At 40.2% G+C, this 18,775-nt stretch overlaps 1 protein-coding gene and 1 long non-coding RNA gene across 3 annotated transcripts in view; one reads left to right on the plus strand and one right to left on the minus strand.

Moving 5' to 3' along the window:
- On the plus strand, positions 1-7,245 carry LOC308484007. Its single transcript, XR_013989865.1, has 2 exons — positions 1-99; positions 4,825-7,245. It is a non-coding gene; the product is annotated as an uncharacterized lncRNA (long non-coding RNA).
- DYNC1LI2 (dynein cytoplasmic 1 light intermediate chain 2) overlaps positions 6,918-18,775 on the minus strand; it is a 21,822-nt gene continuing 9,964 nt past the window's right edge. For both annotated transcript variants that reach the window (XM_081018465.1, XM_081018466.1), the window contains 9 exons: positions 18,112-18,275; positions 17,335-17,428; positions 16,401-16,536; positions 15,185-15,296; positions 13,448-13,507; positions 12,837-12,878; positions 11,538-11,655; positions 10,609-10,725; positions 6,918-10,124 (listed from right to left, as the gene is read on the minus strand). In XM_081018465.1, coding sequence (XP_080874591.1) covers positions 10,018-10,124; positions 10,609-10,725; positions 11,538-11,655; positions 12,837-12,878; positions 13,448-13,507; positions 15,185-15,296; positions 16,401-16,536; positions 17,335-17,428; positions 18,112-18,275 — 950 coding nt within the window. In that variant the 3' untranslated portion in view covers positions 6,918-10,017. The remainder of the gene's footprint in view (positions 10,125-10,608; positions 10,726-11,537; positions 11,656-12,836; positions 12,879-13,447; positions 13,508-15,184; positions 15,297-16,400; positions 16,537-17,334; positions 17,429-18,111; positions 18,276-18,775) is intronic.

Here is an 18,775-nt window from a genome sequence, read left to right on the forward strand (position 1 = left end):
TGTGGGGAAGGCAAGGGCTGCGCAGAGGAAGGTCGCCTCGCCATTTCCTCCCTCCCCGCCAACCGCGAACGCGAGGTAAATAGAGAGAGAGAGAAACGGGTAATGACACGCACGCGCGCACACACACAAATATATATATATATGCACAAATACACATACACAGAGATTTTTATATACTCTCTTTCCCCGCATATTCAACAGTTAAAGAGTATGGGGGCGGGGTTCACCTGTTGAATTCTTAGGCACCAGATGGAGCAGAACAACGACGCATCAAAGTCCTGCAAAGTTTTCAAAAGCCACAAATATTCTCAAAGGTATTTGAACACTTAACATTGAAAATGCTGATACAGTTACACCCCCACCTCAGTCTCCATGAACAAGTCAAGATTCCAGTGGTCCAGGCACTAACCCCAAGGTTTATATTTCCTTTGAAAAGAAGGCGAAGCGGAGATGTCTTTATGACACGTGGCTTATATACAACCTGGAGAGACACGCAGCGTTAACACTCCAAGAGGTTCTTGCTTCTCCCATGCCAGTTTTGGATGCCACCACAAATCAACCGTGGCCCTCTGCTCGGCTTGCGGCATTTTAAGGGCTGCCACTTTTCTCTCCAGCTTACCTCCAAGCCAGCTGCAACCCTAAACCACAACCCTCCCTACAACTCTGGCGTTTGTCCTGCTAACTAACCCGGAGCTGACCCATTGATGACTGGCACAGAGACTTTGCATTTTTAATGGCTCATCACCTTGCCTTTTGTTCTCTGTGAGGGCTCTTCTCCCAAGTGATTTCCTCAGCACAGAAAAACTGGTTTGGCCTAGATTTTGATACTGCTAAATTCAGCCTCTCTTAATAAGCCAAGCATTGATTAAACTACAATACGCACTAGAACCAGAAAATTATGGGAGAATCTGGCACCCAGGAATTTAGGGGAGTCAAAGCACCCACCAACTCTTTAACAATATGAGTCAGTTCTTCCTGGTTTTTTGTTGTCTTTATTCAAAGGGAAACCTGCTTTCCTTTGCAGCCTTTGAAGATGTCCATTCATGTGTTTTAAGGCCTTTCTATGCTCAGTAAGCTCTCACAGCTTCAGGTTAGAATGCACATCTTATCTGAGGAACAAGTACTAGCCTACTTGGTTGATTTTCCATCTCACATCTGTAGTGAAAACTACTGCCAAGGTGGGTTTTCAGTTTCCATGTCAAAAGGGAACCTTGCATGAATCAGAGATACAACATGAGCAGTTTTAAAGTATTAGCACCCTGGTTCTAAGCATGTTTACTCAGAAGTAAGTCCCACTACATTAAATAGAATTTACTCTTAGGTGCATGGGATTGAAGGTTCAGTATTTCCTATCTATCCAAGAATGTATAACCTTTAAAGTATTCTGGAATCTGCACATTTGCAGCAAATAGCAGAATAGCCTTAAAGTGATCTTTATGCTCTTAAATATGATCTTAAATACAGGAATGCTCTTAAATATGATCTTAAATACAGGAATGCAGCTGGAGTGTGTAAAGTGTAACCTAGCCATTTTACAGAACTGTGACACCAAAACAGTGTTTTGGTTTATTAAGGCTGCATCTTTTTATGTTATTTTATATTATGGTACATTGCTGTAGTAGCTTCTGGCTGTGAAGTAGTTTATAAAGCTACATCTTAACCAAAAGGCTAAGAAGCAATAAATCTGCAACATTAATTCAAATAAGTTGGGATTTTTTGAACACAAGAAGGAATTTAAATCATTATGGTTTAAATGGACATAAAATAAAACCTTGCATTAGATACCTGAAACTGGGGGGGGGGGGGTCACTTACAGTAATGAATCTTAAGAGAGAAATTCTGGAACAAATTTCTGAAACATGCCTTTGTTATCCTTCCTTATAATTACTGGAATTTAAGGTGACGTGTGTGAGAAAAAGACAGATATAGAGATATGAAACATTTAAAAAAAAACCCTGTAAAATTAACATTGGCAGTAAAAGCAAGAAAACTCACAAAAAAACCCAGAACTGTCACAGCATTAGATTATACATTAAAGTCTGGACAAATAATAATAATAAATTTTATTTATATCCCGCCCTCCCCAGCCAAAGCCAGGCTCAGGGCGGCTAACAACAAACAAATAATCAAACAATCAAATAATCCAACATTCTAAAACATTTCATTATAAAAATTAATTAAAATCAAATTAATGGCAACCGTTAAGCAAAGTTCTGTGCAGGTTGCCAGAGGAGGGAGTCAGGCTGGGCCCTGACCAAAGGCCTGGTGGAACAACTCTGTCTTGCAGGCCTTGCGGAAAGATGTCAGGTCCCGCAGGGCCCTAGTCTCTTGTGACAGAGCGTTCCACCAGATTGGAGCCGCAGCCGAGAAAGCCCTGGCTCTAGTTGAGGCCAGCCTAACCTCTCTGAGGCCTGGGACCTTCAGGATGTTTTTATTTGCAGACCGTAGGTTCCTCTGTGGGGCATACCAGGAGAGGCGGTCCCATAGGTACGAGGGTCCTAGGCCGTATAGGGCTTTAAAGGTTAAAACCAGCACCTTAAACCTGATCCTGTACTCCACCGGGAGCCAGTGCAGCTGGTATAGTACCGGATGAATGTGATCTTGCAGCGAAGACCCCATAAGGAGTCTCGCCGCGGCATTCTGCACCCGCTGGAGTTTCTGGATCAGTCTCAAGGGCAGCCCCACGTAGAGCGAGTTACAATAATCTAGTCTGGAGGTGACCGTCGCGTGGATCACAGTGGCTAGGTCAGGGCGAGAGAGATAAGGGGCCAACTGCTTAGCTTGGCGGAGATGAAAAAATGCCGCCTTTGTTATAGCTGTAATCTGCGCCTCCATAGAGAGGGAGGTATCGAAGATTACACCCAAACTCTTAACGGACGGTGCTGGCACTAATTGCACCCCCGCAAGAGATGGGAGTTGCCCCCCCAATCCCATATCGTCCCATCCCAGCCAGAGGACCTCTGTCTTCGAAGGATTTAACTTCAACCGGCTTCCACGTAACCATCCAGCCACAGCTTCCAAACATCTGGTCAGTGTGTCTGGGGCCGAGTCAGGATGGCCATCCATCAACAGATAGAGTTGGGTGTCATCGGCATACTGATGGCAACCCAGCCCAAAACTCCGGACAAGCTGGGCGAGGGGGCGCATAAAGATGTTAAAAAGCATCGGGGAGAGTATCGCACCCTGAGGCACTCCACACACCAAGGAGTGGCGGGATGACAATTCCCCCCCAAGCGCCACCCTCTGTCCCCGACCGGAGAGAAACGAGCGCAGCCATTGAAGGACTGTGCCCTGGATCCCCACGTCGGCAAGGCGGTGGTCCAGGAGTTCGTGATCAACCATGTCGAAGGCTGCTGACAGGTCTAGAAGAATCAGCAGCCCCGACCCGCCTCGATCCAGCTGCCTGCGGAGATCATCTGTTAGGGCGACCAGAGCCGTCTCGGTCCCATGACCAGCGCGGAAGCCAGACTGGAATGGATCCAGAGCCGATGTTTCATCCAGAAACCTACCAAGCTGTTCAGCAACCGCTCTCTCAATCACATTACCCAGGAATGGAAGATTCGAAATCGGGCGGTAATTGGATAGATCTAAGAGATCTAATGATGTTTTCTTTAAGAGCGGGCGCACCACTGCCTCCTTCAATTCCCCTGGAAATATCCCGGTGCCAAGGGACAAATTGATGATATCCCCCAGGGGGGCCCGCACCTTGTCTGGACACGCTCTAATCAGCCAAGACGGGCACGGGTCAAGAGGACAGGTGGTGGGCTTTCCAGCTCGGAGGAGTCTGTCCACATCGGCTGGGGATATCCGATCAAAGTGGTCCAATACTGGACCCGAGGACAGTCGAGGGGCCTCCAGTTCCTTTATTGTATCCAAATTGGCAGGGAGGTCATGGCGGAGCAACAGGACCTTCTCCGCAAAAAAGCTCGCAAATGCCTCACAGCTGTGTGTCGGATTGTTATTTAAATTTGGCTGTCCTTCAAGGGACGTTAAAGACCTAATTATACTAAATAATTGCGCCGGGCGAGAGCTAGCGGATGCAATGGAGGCCGAGAAGTAAGACTTCTTAGCGGCCTTCACTGCCATCTCATAGGTTTTCATAAAAACCCTATAAGATGTTCTTGAGGCTCCGTCACGGGCACCCCGCCATACTCGCTCTAGCCGTCTGAGGTCCCGCTTCATTTTCCGAAGCTCCTCGGTAAACCAGGGAGCCCGGTTTCTGCGGAGTCGCAGAGGGCGCTTAGGTGCGATCTCATCTATGGCTGCCAGGAGCTGGGTATTCCAGCCCTCAACAAGCTCAGTCAATGAGTCGCCAGGGGGAGCAAGGTCCCGCAAGGCTTGACGGAATCTATCAAGGTCCATCAGCCTCTGCGGGCGAGCCCAAATCGGCTCGCCACCTAAGCAGGGTGGGGGTGGAAAGTCAATCCTGGCTTTCAGAGCGTAGTGATCAGACCATGGCACCTTAATTGAAAAAGGTCCATGGTTACCCCATAAAGCTCATAAAGCTGTTTTTAAAAAGAGATTAGACAAATTCATGGAGGTAAATGCTATCAATGGCTGCTAACTATGGTGGCTATGCTCTGCCTCCACTGCCAGAGAATTATACTTCTGAAAACCACAGGAGAATGAATGCACTTGTGCTCGTCTTGCTTGGTTTCCTACAATTTTAAAAACCCTTATTCCAAGTATATACCCTTTTATCACATCTGATCATGAATGAATCCAAATATATATTGCCTAGTTTAAAATCTGGGTGTAAAAATCCATAGTTAATAGGTTTATAAATATTGGAAAAAGGTTTGTTTGTTTGTTTGTTTAAAAAAGGTTCTAAAGCCTGGATGCCAACAGAGATGAAAGCAAAACAGTCACACCAAAGTGATCCAGAGCTGAGATGGGTGCTGCTGTCATTTAGGAACGATCAAAGGCTGCCTGATCTAAATAACTTTCACTTTTCTCCTGGGCACATTGCATATTTATGAAGGCTTTTTGTATTAAGTTGCAGAGGACATTTGTGATTTCTACTGCCCTGATGTTTAAAACTACGCAAGCGATAAACTCCAAAACACCAGTTTCTTCATTTCTTGTAACTCTTGGTGGTTTAGCTCAAGACACCAGCAAGCAAAAGGCTAGGAGCAAGACTAGTTTGCCAGCACATCATGATCTGCTTTGTATCCTGAAGGTCTGATGGTCAATTCCTCCAACATCTGGAGGGCCACAGAGCTCTTCTATGCAATCAGTCTATAGTCCAATGAAGTATAGTGGAAATAGGATAAAGAAAGGTACAGGTGTAGCAAAACAAAAATTTATGAAATCTGTTTCAGAACAAATTATATGAAGAACCACCTTCCCCCAGATGAATCTGCTCACACACTGTGCTCCAGATCAGAGTTCTTCCTCCATGTCCCCTTGCTATCAGTTTAGTTGAATGGGACATTACTCATGACCTTTATAGGCACCCAATTTGTGACATTTCATTTCCCGGCAAGCCCAATTGACTCCTTCCTTAATAGTTTGCCAATGAATTGTAAATAATATTTTATTTGGCCAAGCCTTCATTTGGACTTTTAAGTATTCTCCGAGGTAAGTATATTTTAGCATGCTGTACATGTTTTATTTCATTTATTGTTATTTTGTTTTTGAAATCGTATGCCACTTTGGAAACTTATTTGGGCCAAAAGACAAAGTAAAAAACAACTGGATAAATAAAATGGGTGATGTTTGTGAGAAGCTAGTTCAGAGGTAGCCAATGTAGTCCAAAACAACTGGAGTGTACCACAACCCCCCTGAAGCCCAGTGGGTAAGGAGGATGGGAGTCCATAACATCTGGAGTGCTCCATGTTGGCTATCCCTGGGGTAGTTCATTCTGTTGCTCTGGTGTGATGTCCTGAATAACTTAACCAGCACTACATAATGGGACCATGTTTATTTGCCCTCTGTTCAAAAAGCAATAGACACAATAAGCTTCTGAGTGGTTTCTCTCCCCACTTTCATTACAGTATATCTAGCTTCACAATGCAAGACTAATCAGCAAATCAATCACCAATTCAGTCTACTCATCTTGTCTTTTCATCCTTCAGACACATTAAAAAAAAAATTCTTGAATGCTGCATGCCTTAAACTTAAATGTGATTTCAGCCATCTGTTTGTTTGTTTCAAAATACAATATTCTGCTTTGGGGAAAGGGAGTGAGGTTTGTGATGTCTCAGTTCCTGCCACTCAGTTCAATAAGTAGAAGAAATAGGATCACAGCAAAAATCCCCCAACAAGCTGATGACAAAGCACCAAAAAGGGCTTAATAAAAATGTAAATGTATACAGGAAAAGTTACCTATATGAAAACCACAGTGCTTTATATTTTGTATCTAAACAGTAAACAGAGACCCTTTGTATGTGATCTTGTATAAATGCACATGGTCCATCATTATGTATGTTAGGGCTAAGGCTTCTTTTGAAATGCACATCTTTTAGACTGAACAAGCTGATTCTCTCCTCACTTCATCAGGGTTTCAAAGAAAACTGCATTGTAATGCTTGTGATTTGTCGTAAGTGCTGCTACAGTCCTGTTTACTAACAGCATTTCAAGCTACAAAGCTTAACGCTCACCACCCAAACTACTGGTATGTCATTATCCCCACCCTTTTTTGTCACCACCATCAAAATTGTTTGGGTCTTGCGGTTCGTCCCCCCATCACCACCCATCCCAGCTTTGTGAGAAGCAGTGAATTAACTCATAGAACAAACTGGCAGATTGTCACAATGGCTCAGCCATTAGTCCGCTCCAAAATGGCAGTTATTGTGCACTGCAAGGCAGCCATACAAACAAATTATTGTATATAAAGGTCAAAACATCCTTTGCCTCAAACCACAATTTGAGAACTGCCCTGCTTAGTAAAAAAAAGCAATTCAACACTGGTAAAGCAGTCTTGGTTGGTGTTTATTGAAGCCATTAATTAAAGAACATGTCCTCATTTTTGCCAGCACTAGAAAGCAAGATTCCACATGACTGCACCTGGTTAAAGCCATACAACTGGACTAAGGGTTGTGTTGGATACATCTGCAGTCCTCATTGGAAGTTAAAAACATCAATAAACTTAGTCATATAGGAGAGTGAACTTTCATTTACAGCATGGATATGGTTAAGTTCAGTCACTTTCAATGTAGTTAAATTAAATAAAATACAACAAGTTCTGTTCAGTTTAAACAAGTTTTAAAATGCCAATAAAAAGTGCAAACTTTAAAAAAAAAATCAAGCAGCATAAACATAGCATTTTGATGGAGGGCCAATCCTTAATCCTTTATATTTGCCTTCTCTCTTCAAGTTGAATAGATTATTACTTTAAGTTTTAAACATGAACAGTAGATGCAATCAATATACCGTATATAAATATAGCCATGTAATAATTTTAACAGTCTACCATACAAGTGTATCCTGAAAAATAAAGTTAATTGTATTTTTAAAATGTAAAGGCTTTTGCAGTTTGGCCTTTGGTTCCAATGCTTGAGAACACCAGAAAAGACAACTGTGCAGCTTTCCAAAGTTGCTAGACTTTGGCAACCAAAAAACACTACATTACTTACAGCTTTCTTCCTTTGAGAAACTAGGAGCATTCACTTGCAGAGTTTCCTTAAGCACTATCCGAGTAGAGGTGGGAAATCAACTTCTGTTTGGATCCAAGCACTCTTTTGCACAACTGGAAAGTGGTATGTTACTGGCTTTTGCTTATTTGCAGCAGTTCTAACATTCATTTTATGAAAATGAAGAAACAAAAACAAAAAAAAACCCAGTAGCCACTTGTACACATTATTGATATACAAAGTGAATTATCTGCATAAATGACAAAAACATTAACAGAAAGAGGCAGTTGTGTACTGAAGGCTTGCATTGGAACCGCATACCATCACAAAACACTTGCTTGCCCAACATACTTGTTTCCAATATGTTATGCCTTATCTCTAGGCAGCCAAAATCAGCTCTAGACTGGCCAGCCAATCATAAGGCTGGTTCTATGCCTTTTGCACGTGTGGCAAGGAGATTGAGACAGTGGTAAAGTTCCCTGTGCTAGAACCCAGCATGAACTCAACCATCCCAACATGCCATGCACTTATGCATGGCATAAAATGTGCAGCTGCCTAACAGTATAATAAAGCTGCATGCCACGAGGACAGGATGCAAGTCACATCTGCTAGAGTGGCCACAGTTTTCTTTAACATACATCTGGCAAATCATATGCCAGCAGAACCACACACCAAATTGCCCCAACCACAACTCGTCAATTTAAGATACAGGCAACTGTGGATGTAACTGAGGTTCTGAAATTATAAAAATGTAAAAAAAAGGAAAGGAAAACAACAACACATAACTGGCACAAGTAAACATGCTTTTAAGTTAATGCAAGTAAATACTCTTAGCTTTCTAGATAGTGTTAGACAGACTTACAAAAACAAAGAGACGGCCTCTTGATGTAACACAGGGTTTGCAATTACATCCAGTACTGTGTTAGTGGTCAATTCATTCTGTATATTTAACAATATATATATGTATGTATATATAAATATTAGGGGTGTTCTATTCAGAAACAAGATTCAGCATAACACACAAATCCTTATCAATAAAAAGTAAACTCTGCATAATTCATACGGTGGTTTTTTTCCCTTCTGTGTGTTGATTACAAAGATGTTTAGTACTATAACGCAAGGTAGTGTTTCTTTTTCAAATATATCATACAGAAACTCAAAAGTGCCATTTCAGTTAACTGTGGGAGTCTTTCATAGCTCAAGCTGGCCATGGGTATTATTTGAGTAGCAATGAGGGACAATTGTAAGATTTCTTTCCACATTTAAAAGGCTACACTAAAGAGCTATAATGAAGTCATTAGTTTCTATGTTTTAACAATGTAAACCTACAAACACTAGTAATTTACTGCAAAGTGGAACAAAAATTTTGGGAGCCTATAAGAAAATTATTACAGGTTTCACAAACCTTAAGGCAGGACTGAGTTTTCAGCTACTAAAAGAAAGATTTGTATTTCATAACACATTTTGTCATGGGAAAGTGATATGTCACTCATTGCTCTTAACAGGCCATGTGATTGGCATTTAGAAAAGGGAAAAAAAACCCAAGGCAGAAGCTATGAGAAAACAGGATTCAAAATTATACATTACTATAAAAAGTTACTGAGTTATTCAAAGTAAAGTCAAACAAACAAAGACTGTTTGTACTACAGTGCACAAGAGGTTCAAGCACCTTCCAAAAGACATCCGTCACTGTGCCAGGCACTTGGTCTAATCAAGCTTCTCCCTGTGTCAGCTGTGACAAAAAGGGCACCCACCACATTTCATGTAGCTTCTTGTTAAAACAAAAAAACAAAAATGCAATTTATAAGAAGAAAAATTCCCATGATACTCAGCATATAAGCTTTGGACACTTTCCAATTGTAAAGGCTTTTGTTTTTAAAACATGATTATCTGATCTCTATTCAACACAGGATGTATTAACACTGCTTTTCTCCAGTCTGTCCAACATACTTTTCACTTCTGAGCCAGATCTTGCACTTATTTTAAATGCAGCATCTTACACTCTCTTCATCTAACCATCACTCTACTACACCAGATTCTCTCCAAGTATAAATATGTTTTGAATGGCCAACTCCAGTATACTTGGAAAAGGGGACTTCATTCATCCTTAGTGCCAGCAGCCACTGGTGGCTTTTCAACAGGAATCCCGCATCTCACTTCTCTGTGCTCTTCCCTAGGAATTGCAGCTGCACCTTGTTTGCCACCCAAATCAAGAGAATTGCCCTATTTATATTCTAAAATGGTTATCTTAAAACAGAGGAATTTTATATGCAAATCTTCCTGAATGTGCACTTGATACTGGGACAAGCCAATGAAGGTTAAATTTCATTTCCCCCTGCCCCAAGAAAAACTTATAGCATCTGCCATAGCAGAGAACTCCTGGTCTTATCAGATCAATGTACATAGTTATTTGGTCATTTACATATGCAGGTTCAAGCATTAATCAAGCTTCGTTCTCTGTCGGAGAGGAGTTGGTCGTTACCATAGAGTCTGGTTTGCGAGTCATTCTATCCAGTTCTTCTTGGACATTCGTCAAAACCGTTTTTTGCCCTAAAGAAAACTTGAGGTTACTATTTCAGCCAAAGCACTCAAATAATAAAACAGTTGCAAACATGCTTTCTATGTCGTCATGGAAGATTCTAGAATCACAACATGAAGCAGAAACCAAGGTGTGGATAATGTAGACTGGGAACAGCTTAATTCTCTGTGAGACACAACTCTAGGTTCATTTATTTATTAAAATATTTGGCTGTGACATTAGCCAACCATCCATGGATTTCAGTGTGGTCTATGCAGAGTAAGTTAATATGAAAAAATATTAATGCTTTTAGAAGCATAGAAAACTTCCTTATACTGAACAATCTGAGTATTGTCTACACTGACTCGCAGCAGCCCTTCAAGGTTTCAGACAAGTGACATTCCCAGGCCTACCTGAAGATGCTACAGATTGAACATAGGATCTTCTGCATGCAAAGCAGATGTTCTACCACTGAGCTAGGGCCCCTCCAGTGCTGCATTAGGCTCCAGACAGTACCTGATTTTTTGGCTGTGGTCTGCACTCCTCCGGCACCAGGACTCCCAGGAGAGCCAGTCTTTTTACTCAAGAGACTGTTGAAGAAGCTGGCTAGCACACCTTCACTTGCAGCATTATCTAATTAAAAGGAGGTGAGAAAAGTTTGAAACACACAGGACTCTGGCAGATTAACAATCCTTTATGTTCAAAATATATGAAAGGCATAAAATGATGCGTGGGAGGGAAACGAATGTTACAAAGAATGTAATTCCTAACTGGCATATCAACCCGTTCCCTTTTCAAAGAGGTCTATACAAAAAATTAAACATATTTAAATACAGTGGTACCTCAGGTTACAGACACTTCAGGTTATAGACTCTGCTAACCCAGAAATAGTACCTTGGGTTAAGAACTTTGCTTCAGGATGAGAACAGAAATCGTGCAGCGGCGGCGGGAGGCCCCATTAATCATCAGGTTAAGAACAGACCTCCAGAACAAATTAAGTTCTTAACCCGAGGTACCACTGTATATTGTCTTATATTTTATTCGTGCTTCCCAATTTACTGGCTCTTCTAGCAAAACTGGTCATCACTTCCATTCAGAAATAAAACTGTCTTCCTTGTTGGGTCCAAAATTGTGGCAAGAATATATCTATTAAATCCCATGACTTCAACAGTCAACGAAATCTGATTTTTTTCTGCTATAATTATAGTATTATAATAGCAGATCATTATAGTTATATTATTAAACTATGGATACAAATATTGTTCATAATTCTCTCCATCCCTGATAACTTAAAAAACATTTTAAAGCCCCAACAGCTGCCCACTGAGTATGCCACATGAATATTTGATTTTATCACTAAATTAGTATCTGCCTTTCATCTAACAAGCTCAGTGTTCCAAGAAAAGATTACAAACAAAATAGGTTGTTTAAGTTGCAGTGCATACTTTTAATTGTTGGATCTGGCTTCTTAACAGATGCTATTGGCGAGGCACTGGGGACAGTGACAGGGCCTGCCCTGCCCTGGGGTCTTGGTGATCCGGAAGGCCCTCGTGCAGGAGATTCCTGGACAATCACAAATTGCAACAATGCAATTAACAATAAAGGGAAAAAAGGAAAAAAATGCAACTGCTAAAGTGTACTCAAGCACTTCTTTGCTCAGATATTCCCAAATTACACCAGTGAACTTCTCCAGATTAAAGAGAGTTGAGGAAGCAACAGCAATTTATATTTTGTCCAAAAAAAAAAGTAGCAGCTCTCTGCAATTTAAAAGTAAAATTTCAATTGCAAATCTAATTGCATAAATTACTTTATGTTTGGGTTTAGTGAAATATAAGGAAAACTGCTATCAGTTAAATTTTAGAGCTTCCACTATTTTTGAGTGATACTGGCTGCATTCAGACATAACATTAATCCACAGAGTGTGGTTTGTTTAAAATATGACTAGTTTACCTGTGCATGCAGTTTGAGCACTCCCACTCTGCTCCTCCCTTCCTCTGCTTCCTGATCATGGCTAGTTTGGAGAGAAATAAACCACGAGCACTGCCTCACACATAACACTAAGCCTGCTGTTTCATAGTTTGCTTCCCTACTCAACTAAGGGTGAAGTGGGAGAGCTTTAACTGCACATACCAATACACTGCTCATGCACAGTTAAACAAAGCATTCTTAAAATGAACTGTACTCCAGAGCTTACTGTTACATCCCAATGCAGCCTACTAAGTTCTGAGAATGGGTTCCCCCTGCAGTGTGTTTTCTTTCTCTTTCTTTCTTTCTTTCTTTCTTTCTTTCTTTCTTGCCTTTCTCTTTTTAAATGTTCAACCGCTTTACACGTACACAGCAGACATCGTTCTCCTCCCACTTTATTTAATAGCTTGTCAACTGCCCATAAATCATTTTGAGAACTCTGCAGTTTGCTGTAGAAATTGCATGTTTTCAATGATACCCCATTTATCACCGTAAAAAGTTTGTCAATTTCAAGTATCAATTTTGGGGTATATCTCAGGCACAGATTTGTAAATACATTCAGCTGGCAAAATGATCTATTCACATAGTGTAACAGAATAGCAAAACACCTTCAGTTGCTTGGGATACTTTTAAAAATGTTATGCATAAACTGCATGCAATATTCCAAAAAGATACTAAGCAAGCATTGTAGTAAGTTTTGATAATTTCAATCATTCAGGCTATGGGGCTCAGGCTTACATTTTAAACTACAAATTACTTTCCTACAAACACATACTTACAGAAGCTCTTGTAGGTGTGGCTGGCTGCTTGGCAAGGTGAGACTGAAAAAGAACAAAGAGCTCTTAAATATACTAGGGGGAAATGTCCCAAAATTTAAAAACATGTGGCAATGATGCTATCTTGTGAACTTGAGCTTAACCTTACTCAATGTGACTCTGGCACTTTTACAAAGTTATTTGCAAATGATATTACTAGAGGGCACCAGAATTAAACAGGAAAAAGAGGTAGGATTCTGCAGTACAGTTGCATTGCATCATAAGTGGGGGTTAAGTTCCAAGAGTCATGTTTATGCAAAAATGAAACTGTTGATATATGCTTCTCAAGATGCTATGGAATTCCTCATGCTGTTGTTAAATGCTTCATGTGATAAAGTTGAGTCGTATCTTCTACACATTTAACATGCAAATTCAGCTCAGCTGCAGTCCATTTCAGCCTTCTTCTTCTGCCAGCATCTCCCTCTGCCTCCCTCCTCCTCTCTTCTGATGGCTTCTACCAGTCACTTGCATTGAGGAATGAGGGGAGGCAGTGGAGATATGGGAGAGGCCTCCCCAAGGGATTTCCTCCTTGCCAGCAAAGGAAAAGTAATTTTTGCTATATGTTATTTTCTTACCTGCTGCTTCATAAGAAACACTTGTTCATCTTCCGCTGCAAGTTCTTTATCATGAACTAACTGATGAGAAGAGGAATAAATCACAGAAAACTTCATTATAAACAAAAAATGGCTGCACAAATTATAGGGGGGGGCATTACCATGAAAAGTTGTATATATAGTAAATTATCCCTTCAGTGTCCTAATAATCTGGAATAATTCCTACTCTCTGCTGTCTTACACAAGTTATGTAGTAGACGTGTGTGTGTTTGTTTACATGCATGCAACTCCAGTGAGGGAAACCTGCAGCAGGCACAGCCTGAGAGATTATCTTGCTAGCAGCAAAGATTTAGTACCACAGCTGCTATGCCAACATTCCCACACTTAGAGCCCCCTCAATGTTTTGTGACTCCAGTTCCCATCAGCCCCAGGCGACATGGTCAATGGTCAGTTGGTGGGAGCTTTAGTCTGAAAGATCTAGAAAGCACCATGTTGGGGAAGGCTGTACTATACTAGCCATGGAAGCTACAGGAAGGCAGGGAGCATGTGGAAGGTTCTGGCCACTACAACTCCCTGCACTTCTTTCTGACTCCTTTCTTGCTTAGCTGGTTTCAGAAGGGGGGGGCCAAGAAGCTGCGCTCAATTAGTACCCCAATTAGTATTCAATTCTTGTTGGATTAGTACCCCAAATCCATTAGGTCCTTAAACACATAGCAGCAGTAGCAGGCTGTTTGCAGGTTAAAGAGAGGATTTCCAACTTGGAAGGCTTGAAGACAGATTCAGTTTAAAAGTGTCCTCCACCCCAAGTTCCCCCCAAAATACAAGCCACCTTATCCATAACTCAATAGGAATTTAACAGATATGCTGTGTAGATGTCAAGAATTTTTCAGAACAAAAACTTTTATATGCAAAGTCACAAATATATATATAGTCTGTGACCTGGCCTCCTCTTGTGCATCATTATTTATTTTTTAAATGTATATCGATAACATTCCCTAAGCAGTTTACAAAATTTAAAAGGTAGGGTGGTATTCAACTAACTCATCCTCAGAGCAGACCCCCTGCAAACTGTGGACTTGGAAGTCAATTAATTTAAATGAAGCTACTCCAAGTATGACCAACATATTTTAAAATATGTTGATTTAAACATCAAGATTAATAAAAATCCAGGACCAGCTGTTCTGCCAGCAACTCCATGGGAAATTATGATTTAGACAGAGCTGATCTACTGGAAGAAGTTGAGCCTATGCATTGGGGGGGGGGGGTCCAGACTACAGGTCACATGCTAAATCCCCTATCATCCTGATTCAATTTCATATATTGTAACACAACCCCAAATACACTGCATACATACACCAAATACACAGCAAGCATTCTACAGCTAAAGCTTGCACCAGGATATTTAGAACTACATTAATCAATTTTCTTCTACTCCAAGCCACCATTCTTTTGTCTCTTCCCATATAGAAATGCAATGTACTACATTTTGTCAGGGATTGAGAGCTGTGTTTTGCTTGCTTTTGAAACCTTCTGCATTAGTCCAATCAGACTTCAGTACACCTGCCTCACTGCAGTCCCCAAAGGGTTAGAAATGTAAAAGGAATACTGTAGGCTAGGCAAATAAATGAGGGTGGCGGTTTATAAAGTCAAATTAATGGCTTAGCATTCTTACCATGGCTCAGGATACTGAATTCACTGTAGTGGTTACTTACAGCCCTGCACACTTGATAAAGTAATGTATAATTCAATGGTGCTTACCTTTCTTACAGGAGGTTTTACAATGAAGTCTTCATATGGATCTTCAGGTTTCACTGTTGTGAAGTTTTCATGTAGAATTGAAATTTTCTTTTCATTGTCCCAGCCAGCAGGTCTAGCAAGAGAAAGGATTCATGTCAGCACATCCTTTTTTTTCAGAAGTACAGCATAATGGTGACTGGCACAGGTACATTTTGAAAATATTTGTTTAGCTTGCCTTTTCGCATTTGAGAAAAATACAGAAAAGTGTTATTACGCTGTTGTACATTAAACGGGACATTATTCATTCTCCAACGAAGCAAAACTGTCCTCAATGAAGTAAGAAGTATAATGCTAATTCACGTTACTGTGAAATGCAGGAAACCAAAAGAGACCAAGAGACCAATTCCCTGGATCACCTTACAGTCAACTGCAAGCACTACAGCACATCTGGGTGCACTGGCAAGCACACACTCAGCAGGAAGATGGAGCCAATCCTGGCTCTAAGTGTACCTGCGTTGATCACATTTATACTTTTAAAACTGTGCTGTGTGAAGTGACCTTACAGCTGAAGAACTGCACCTATACCTAGAAGGCAAGGATGAATTTGGCGCAACCTGCCACAAAACCATCACCCCTTTCCTTATGATCATTTGTAATCAGATGAGCCCTCAACTCCTTGGGGAGGAAGGAGACAGAAATATAACACACAAATGAACGTATGGTTTGTGTTGGCATTGGCCTTTATATTGGCCAAATATCCCAAAGAGAATGTTATGTGGAGTCATATTAACTTAATTTTTCCTGAGCAGCACTACTATCCTTGCATGACACAACTTTGGCAAAAGACATTCAGGGATGGAGAAGCACTGGAGCAGCTTATTCCACTTCACGGTGGCAATGGGAAGGGGAGATACTTGTCTCCTTGCAGAAACAACAGCAACTCCACATCAGATAATATAACCTGGTGCTTCAGAAAAGCAGTTCTAAAGTTCAGGCAGTAAGTATGCAATCTTGAGTGTTCTTATTGGAAAGGAACTTCCATTAAATCAACGGAGACTGACTTCTGGCTAGCATGATTAAGAGTTGTATATATATTGTGCTATCTTATTTATGTTTAATCTACAACAGTGTCTCCTTTTCATCCATCAGCCTGCCCCCCAACCAAAATCTTATTCTCAAATTAAAGGGGATTTTCAAGTCTTAGTGTAAATGTACAAGAAATTGCTCTTCAACTTACATGAAAACTGCATCCTTTTCTACCACTAAGGCAGGTGTGATAAAATGAAAGCCATATGTTTTATGTACAATGTACTTATATAACAAATCAAGATTCTTTTCCTCTTTAACTGATGAATAGATCAAGGCTGCACCATCTATTAATTTGCATTAAGGAAAACTTTGAAAATGTTATTAAGATCAATTGCAATTAATCTGCTAAATTTGCATTTTATGTTTTTTAAACAGAGCAAAGTTTCCAGAAATGAAATACTTGAAATACTGTAATGGGATGGGCCCTATGTGCAATTCCTTAACATGAAATGGGCTGTACATTTCAGGGTCTAATGAAATACAAAGGGAACAGAGCTTGAAAGTAAAAAAAAATTGAGGTGGCAACATGACTAAATGCAATCTGCTACGTTTAAACAGAAAGTGCCATTCCTCAGCGATCCACAGTATTTACTAATATATGTATATACCATATAATACGTGTATTAATTCCTACTTATAATTAACTAATTGTACTTGCAGCACAATTCTATGCACGTCTACTCAAAACCAAGACCCACCATGTTCAATGTAAATATGTAAAAATGGAGCAAGCATGGACATAGTGGGATTTAATTCTGAATCAACATGCAGAGGATTGCATTGTTAGTTGTACATTTAAAAAAAATCTAAGATTGAGCAAATTTATCAACCCTTAAAGGCTGCCAGGCTACTACTGAAAAATAAAGTGTGGAGATAAAGTGTTCGTCTTTACGTATACAGTTCAAAAAATGAAATATACAGGAAACAAATGGTTTTTTCTTTCAATAATGGGAAAGAAATAGCAGACTCAGACCATACATTTGGGTTGAGATGATGGCATACTAAGTTTTATGTAAAGTGACAACGCTCAATATGGCACTATTTTTTATTCCACTACTTATGCTCAAGTAAGAAAAAGATACATTGTAAGCAGAATCTACGAATGTGCGACTGAATGAAGTCAAAATGTTCTTCTCTGTAGTCAAGTTCCTTTTCTAATACACTCATTGCATCACACTGAAAAAGAAACACAAAGAAAAGTCTTAAGAATTCTAAAAGCCTGAAGTGGAAAATGTGTGCAGAACATACACACTTTTGCATAAATTAGTGTTCAAAGCAAGCTTGGTTTGGGGTCATTGAGCAAAATACTTCAAAAGCCATCAGATATTGTTTGGACAGACAAAATATCTTTTATTAAAATATCACAAAAGCACACATTTAAACTTCATAGACATCACATAGTTTGAGACACCTTACTCCTCAGCTTTGAAACAAATTCAGGAGGTATTTTAATTTGCATATTCATGTTTCAGAAGATAAAAGTTTACAACTATTGATCACACTTTAAAGTTTGGGGCTTTTCTGTGGTGTGTGTATAAGATTAGAAACTGATCTTCCATTCTCTGAATTTAACTAAGAGACATTTTACAGATTTGAAAATATGGATAATAACTAATAGAACAGAGAATCCTGAAGAAAGAAATGGACTGCACTCAATGCTCTTCCCAGACATACTAAAAATCCAAATGTTTTTACATAAACACACGAATACTGACAATTGCACTCTTTTAAATGGGCAGTGACAAACACTCACAATGTATATCAGGATCACAAGAAACGCAAGAGGGCAATAAAACATATCATTAGCAATAACCAAAATACTTTCCAAGAATTGCCAGTAAACGAGAGCTCAGACTTACCTTTGTACAAACTACTATCACAGGGATGCCAAGGTTGTGAGTCAGAACGTTATCTCCAAGTGGTAGAATGACATTTTCATCATCTTGTCCTGATGGGCCTCTTCTCTGCGGTGACCCCTGATACCCATCTTCAGGTTCTACATATTCCTGAAAAGCCTTCACAACTATGATAAAAAAAGAATAGTTTTACATGTAATTATAAAATACTTTGGGTGATATAACAGCGCTGGGTGAGGGTCATTTCTCATTCCTGCCCCTTCCACTTTGGAGGGTCCCTCAACCTTTTGGAACCTATCTGGTGGGCACACAGAGCCTGGAGACGAGGGGAGAGAAGAGGGTATTCTCTTTGCTGCCAAGCACCACTTGAAAATCACTCTTTAAAGTTATGCAAAGGGGAATATGTTTTGAGGTTAAGCAAAATGTGGAGGTTCAGTAAAACTATTTGCTGTTTTTAAAGCTACCCTTCATCCTTTTGGATACGAGGGAAGTTTGCAAAATAATCAAACAAAAATACAGAAGAGTTACTAAAAGATTAAAATGTCTAAAAGAAATTACACTCATAAACAGAAGCAATACAGAAGAAGCAACATATCAATTGTGAGATTCCAAACAATGTTTACCTCTCAGAGGAGAAGATGAGTCTTCAATTGACCAGCTAACTGAC

The sequence above is a fragment of the Podarcis pityusensis genome (genome assembly GCF_964106645.2).
Source record: "Podarcis pityusensis genome assembly, chromosome: 8".
Taxonomy (NCBI): domain Eukaryota; kingdom Metazoa; phylum Chordata; class Lepidosauria; order Squamata; family Lacertidae; genus Podarcis; species Podarcis pityusensis.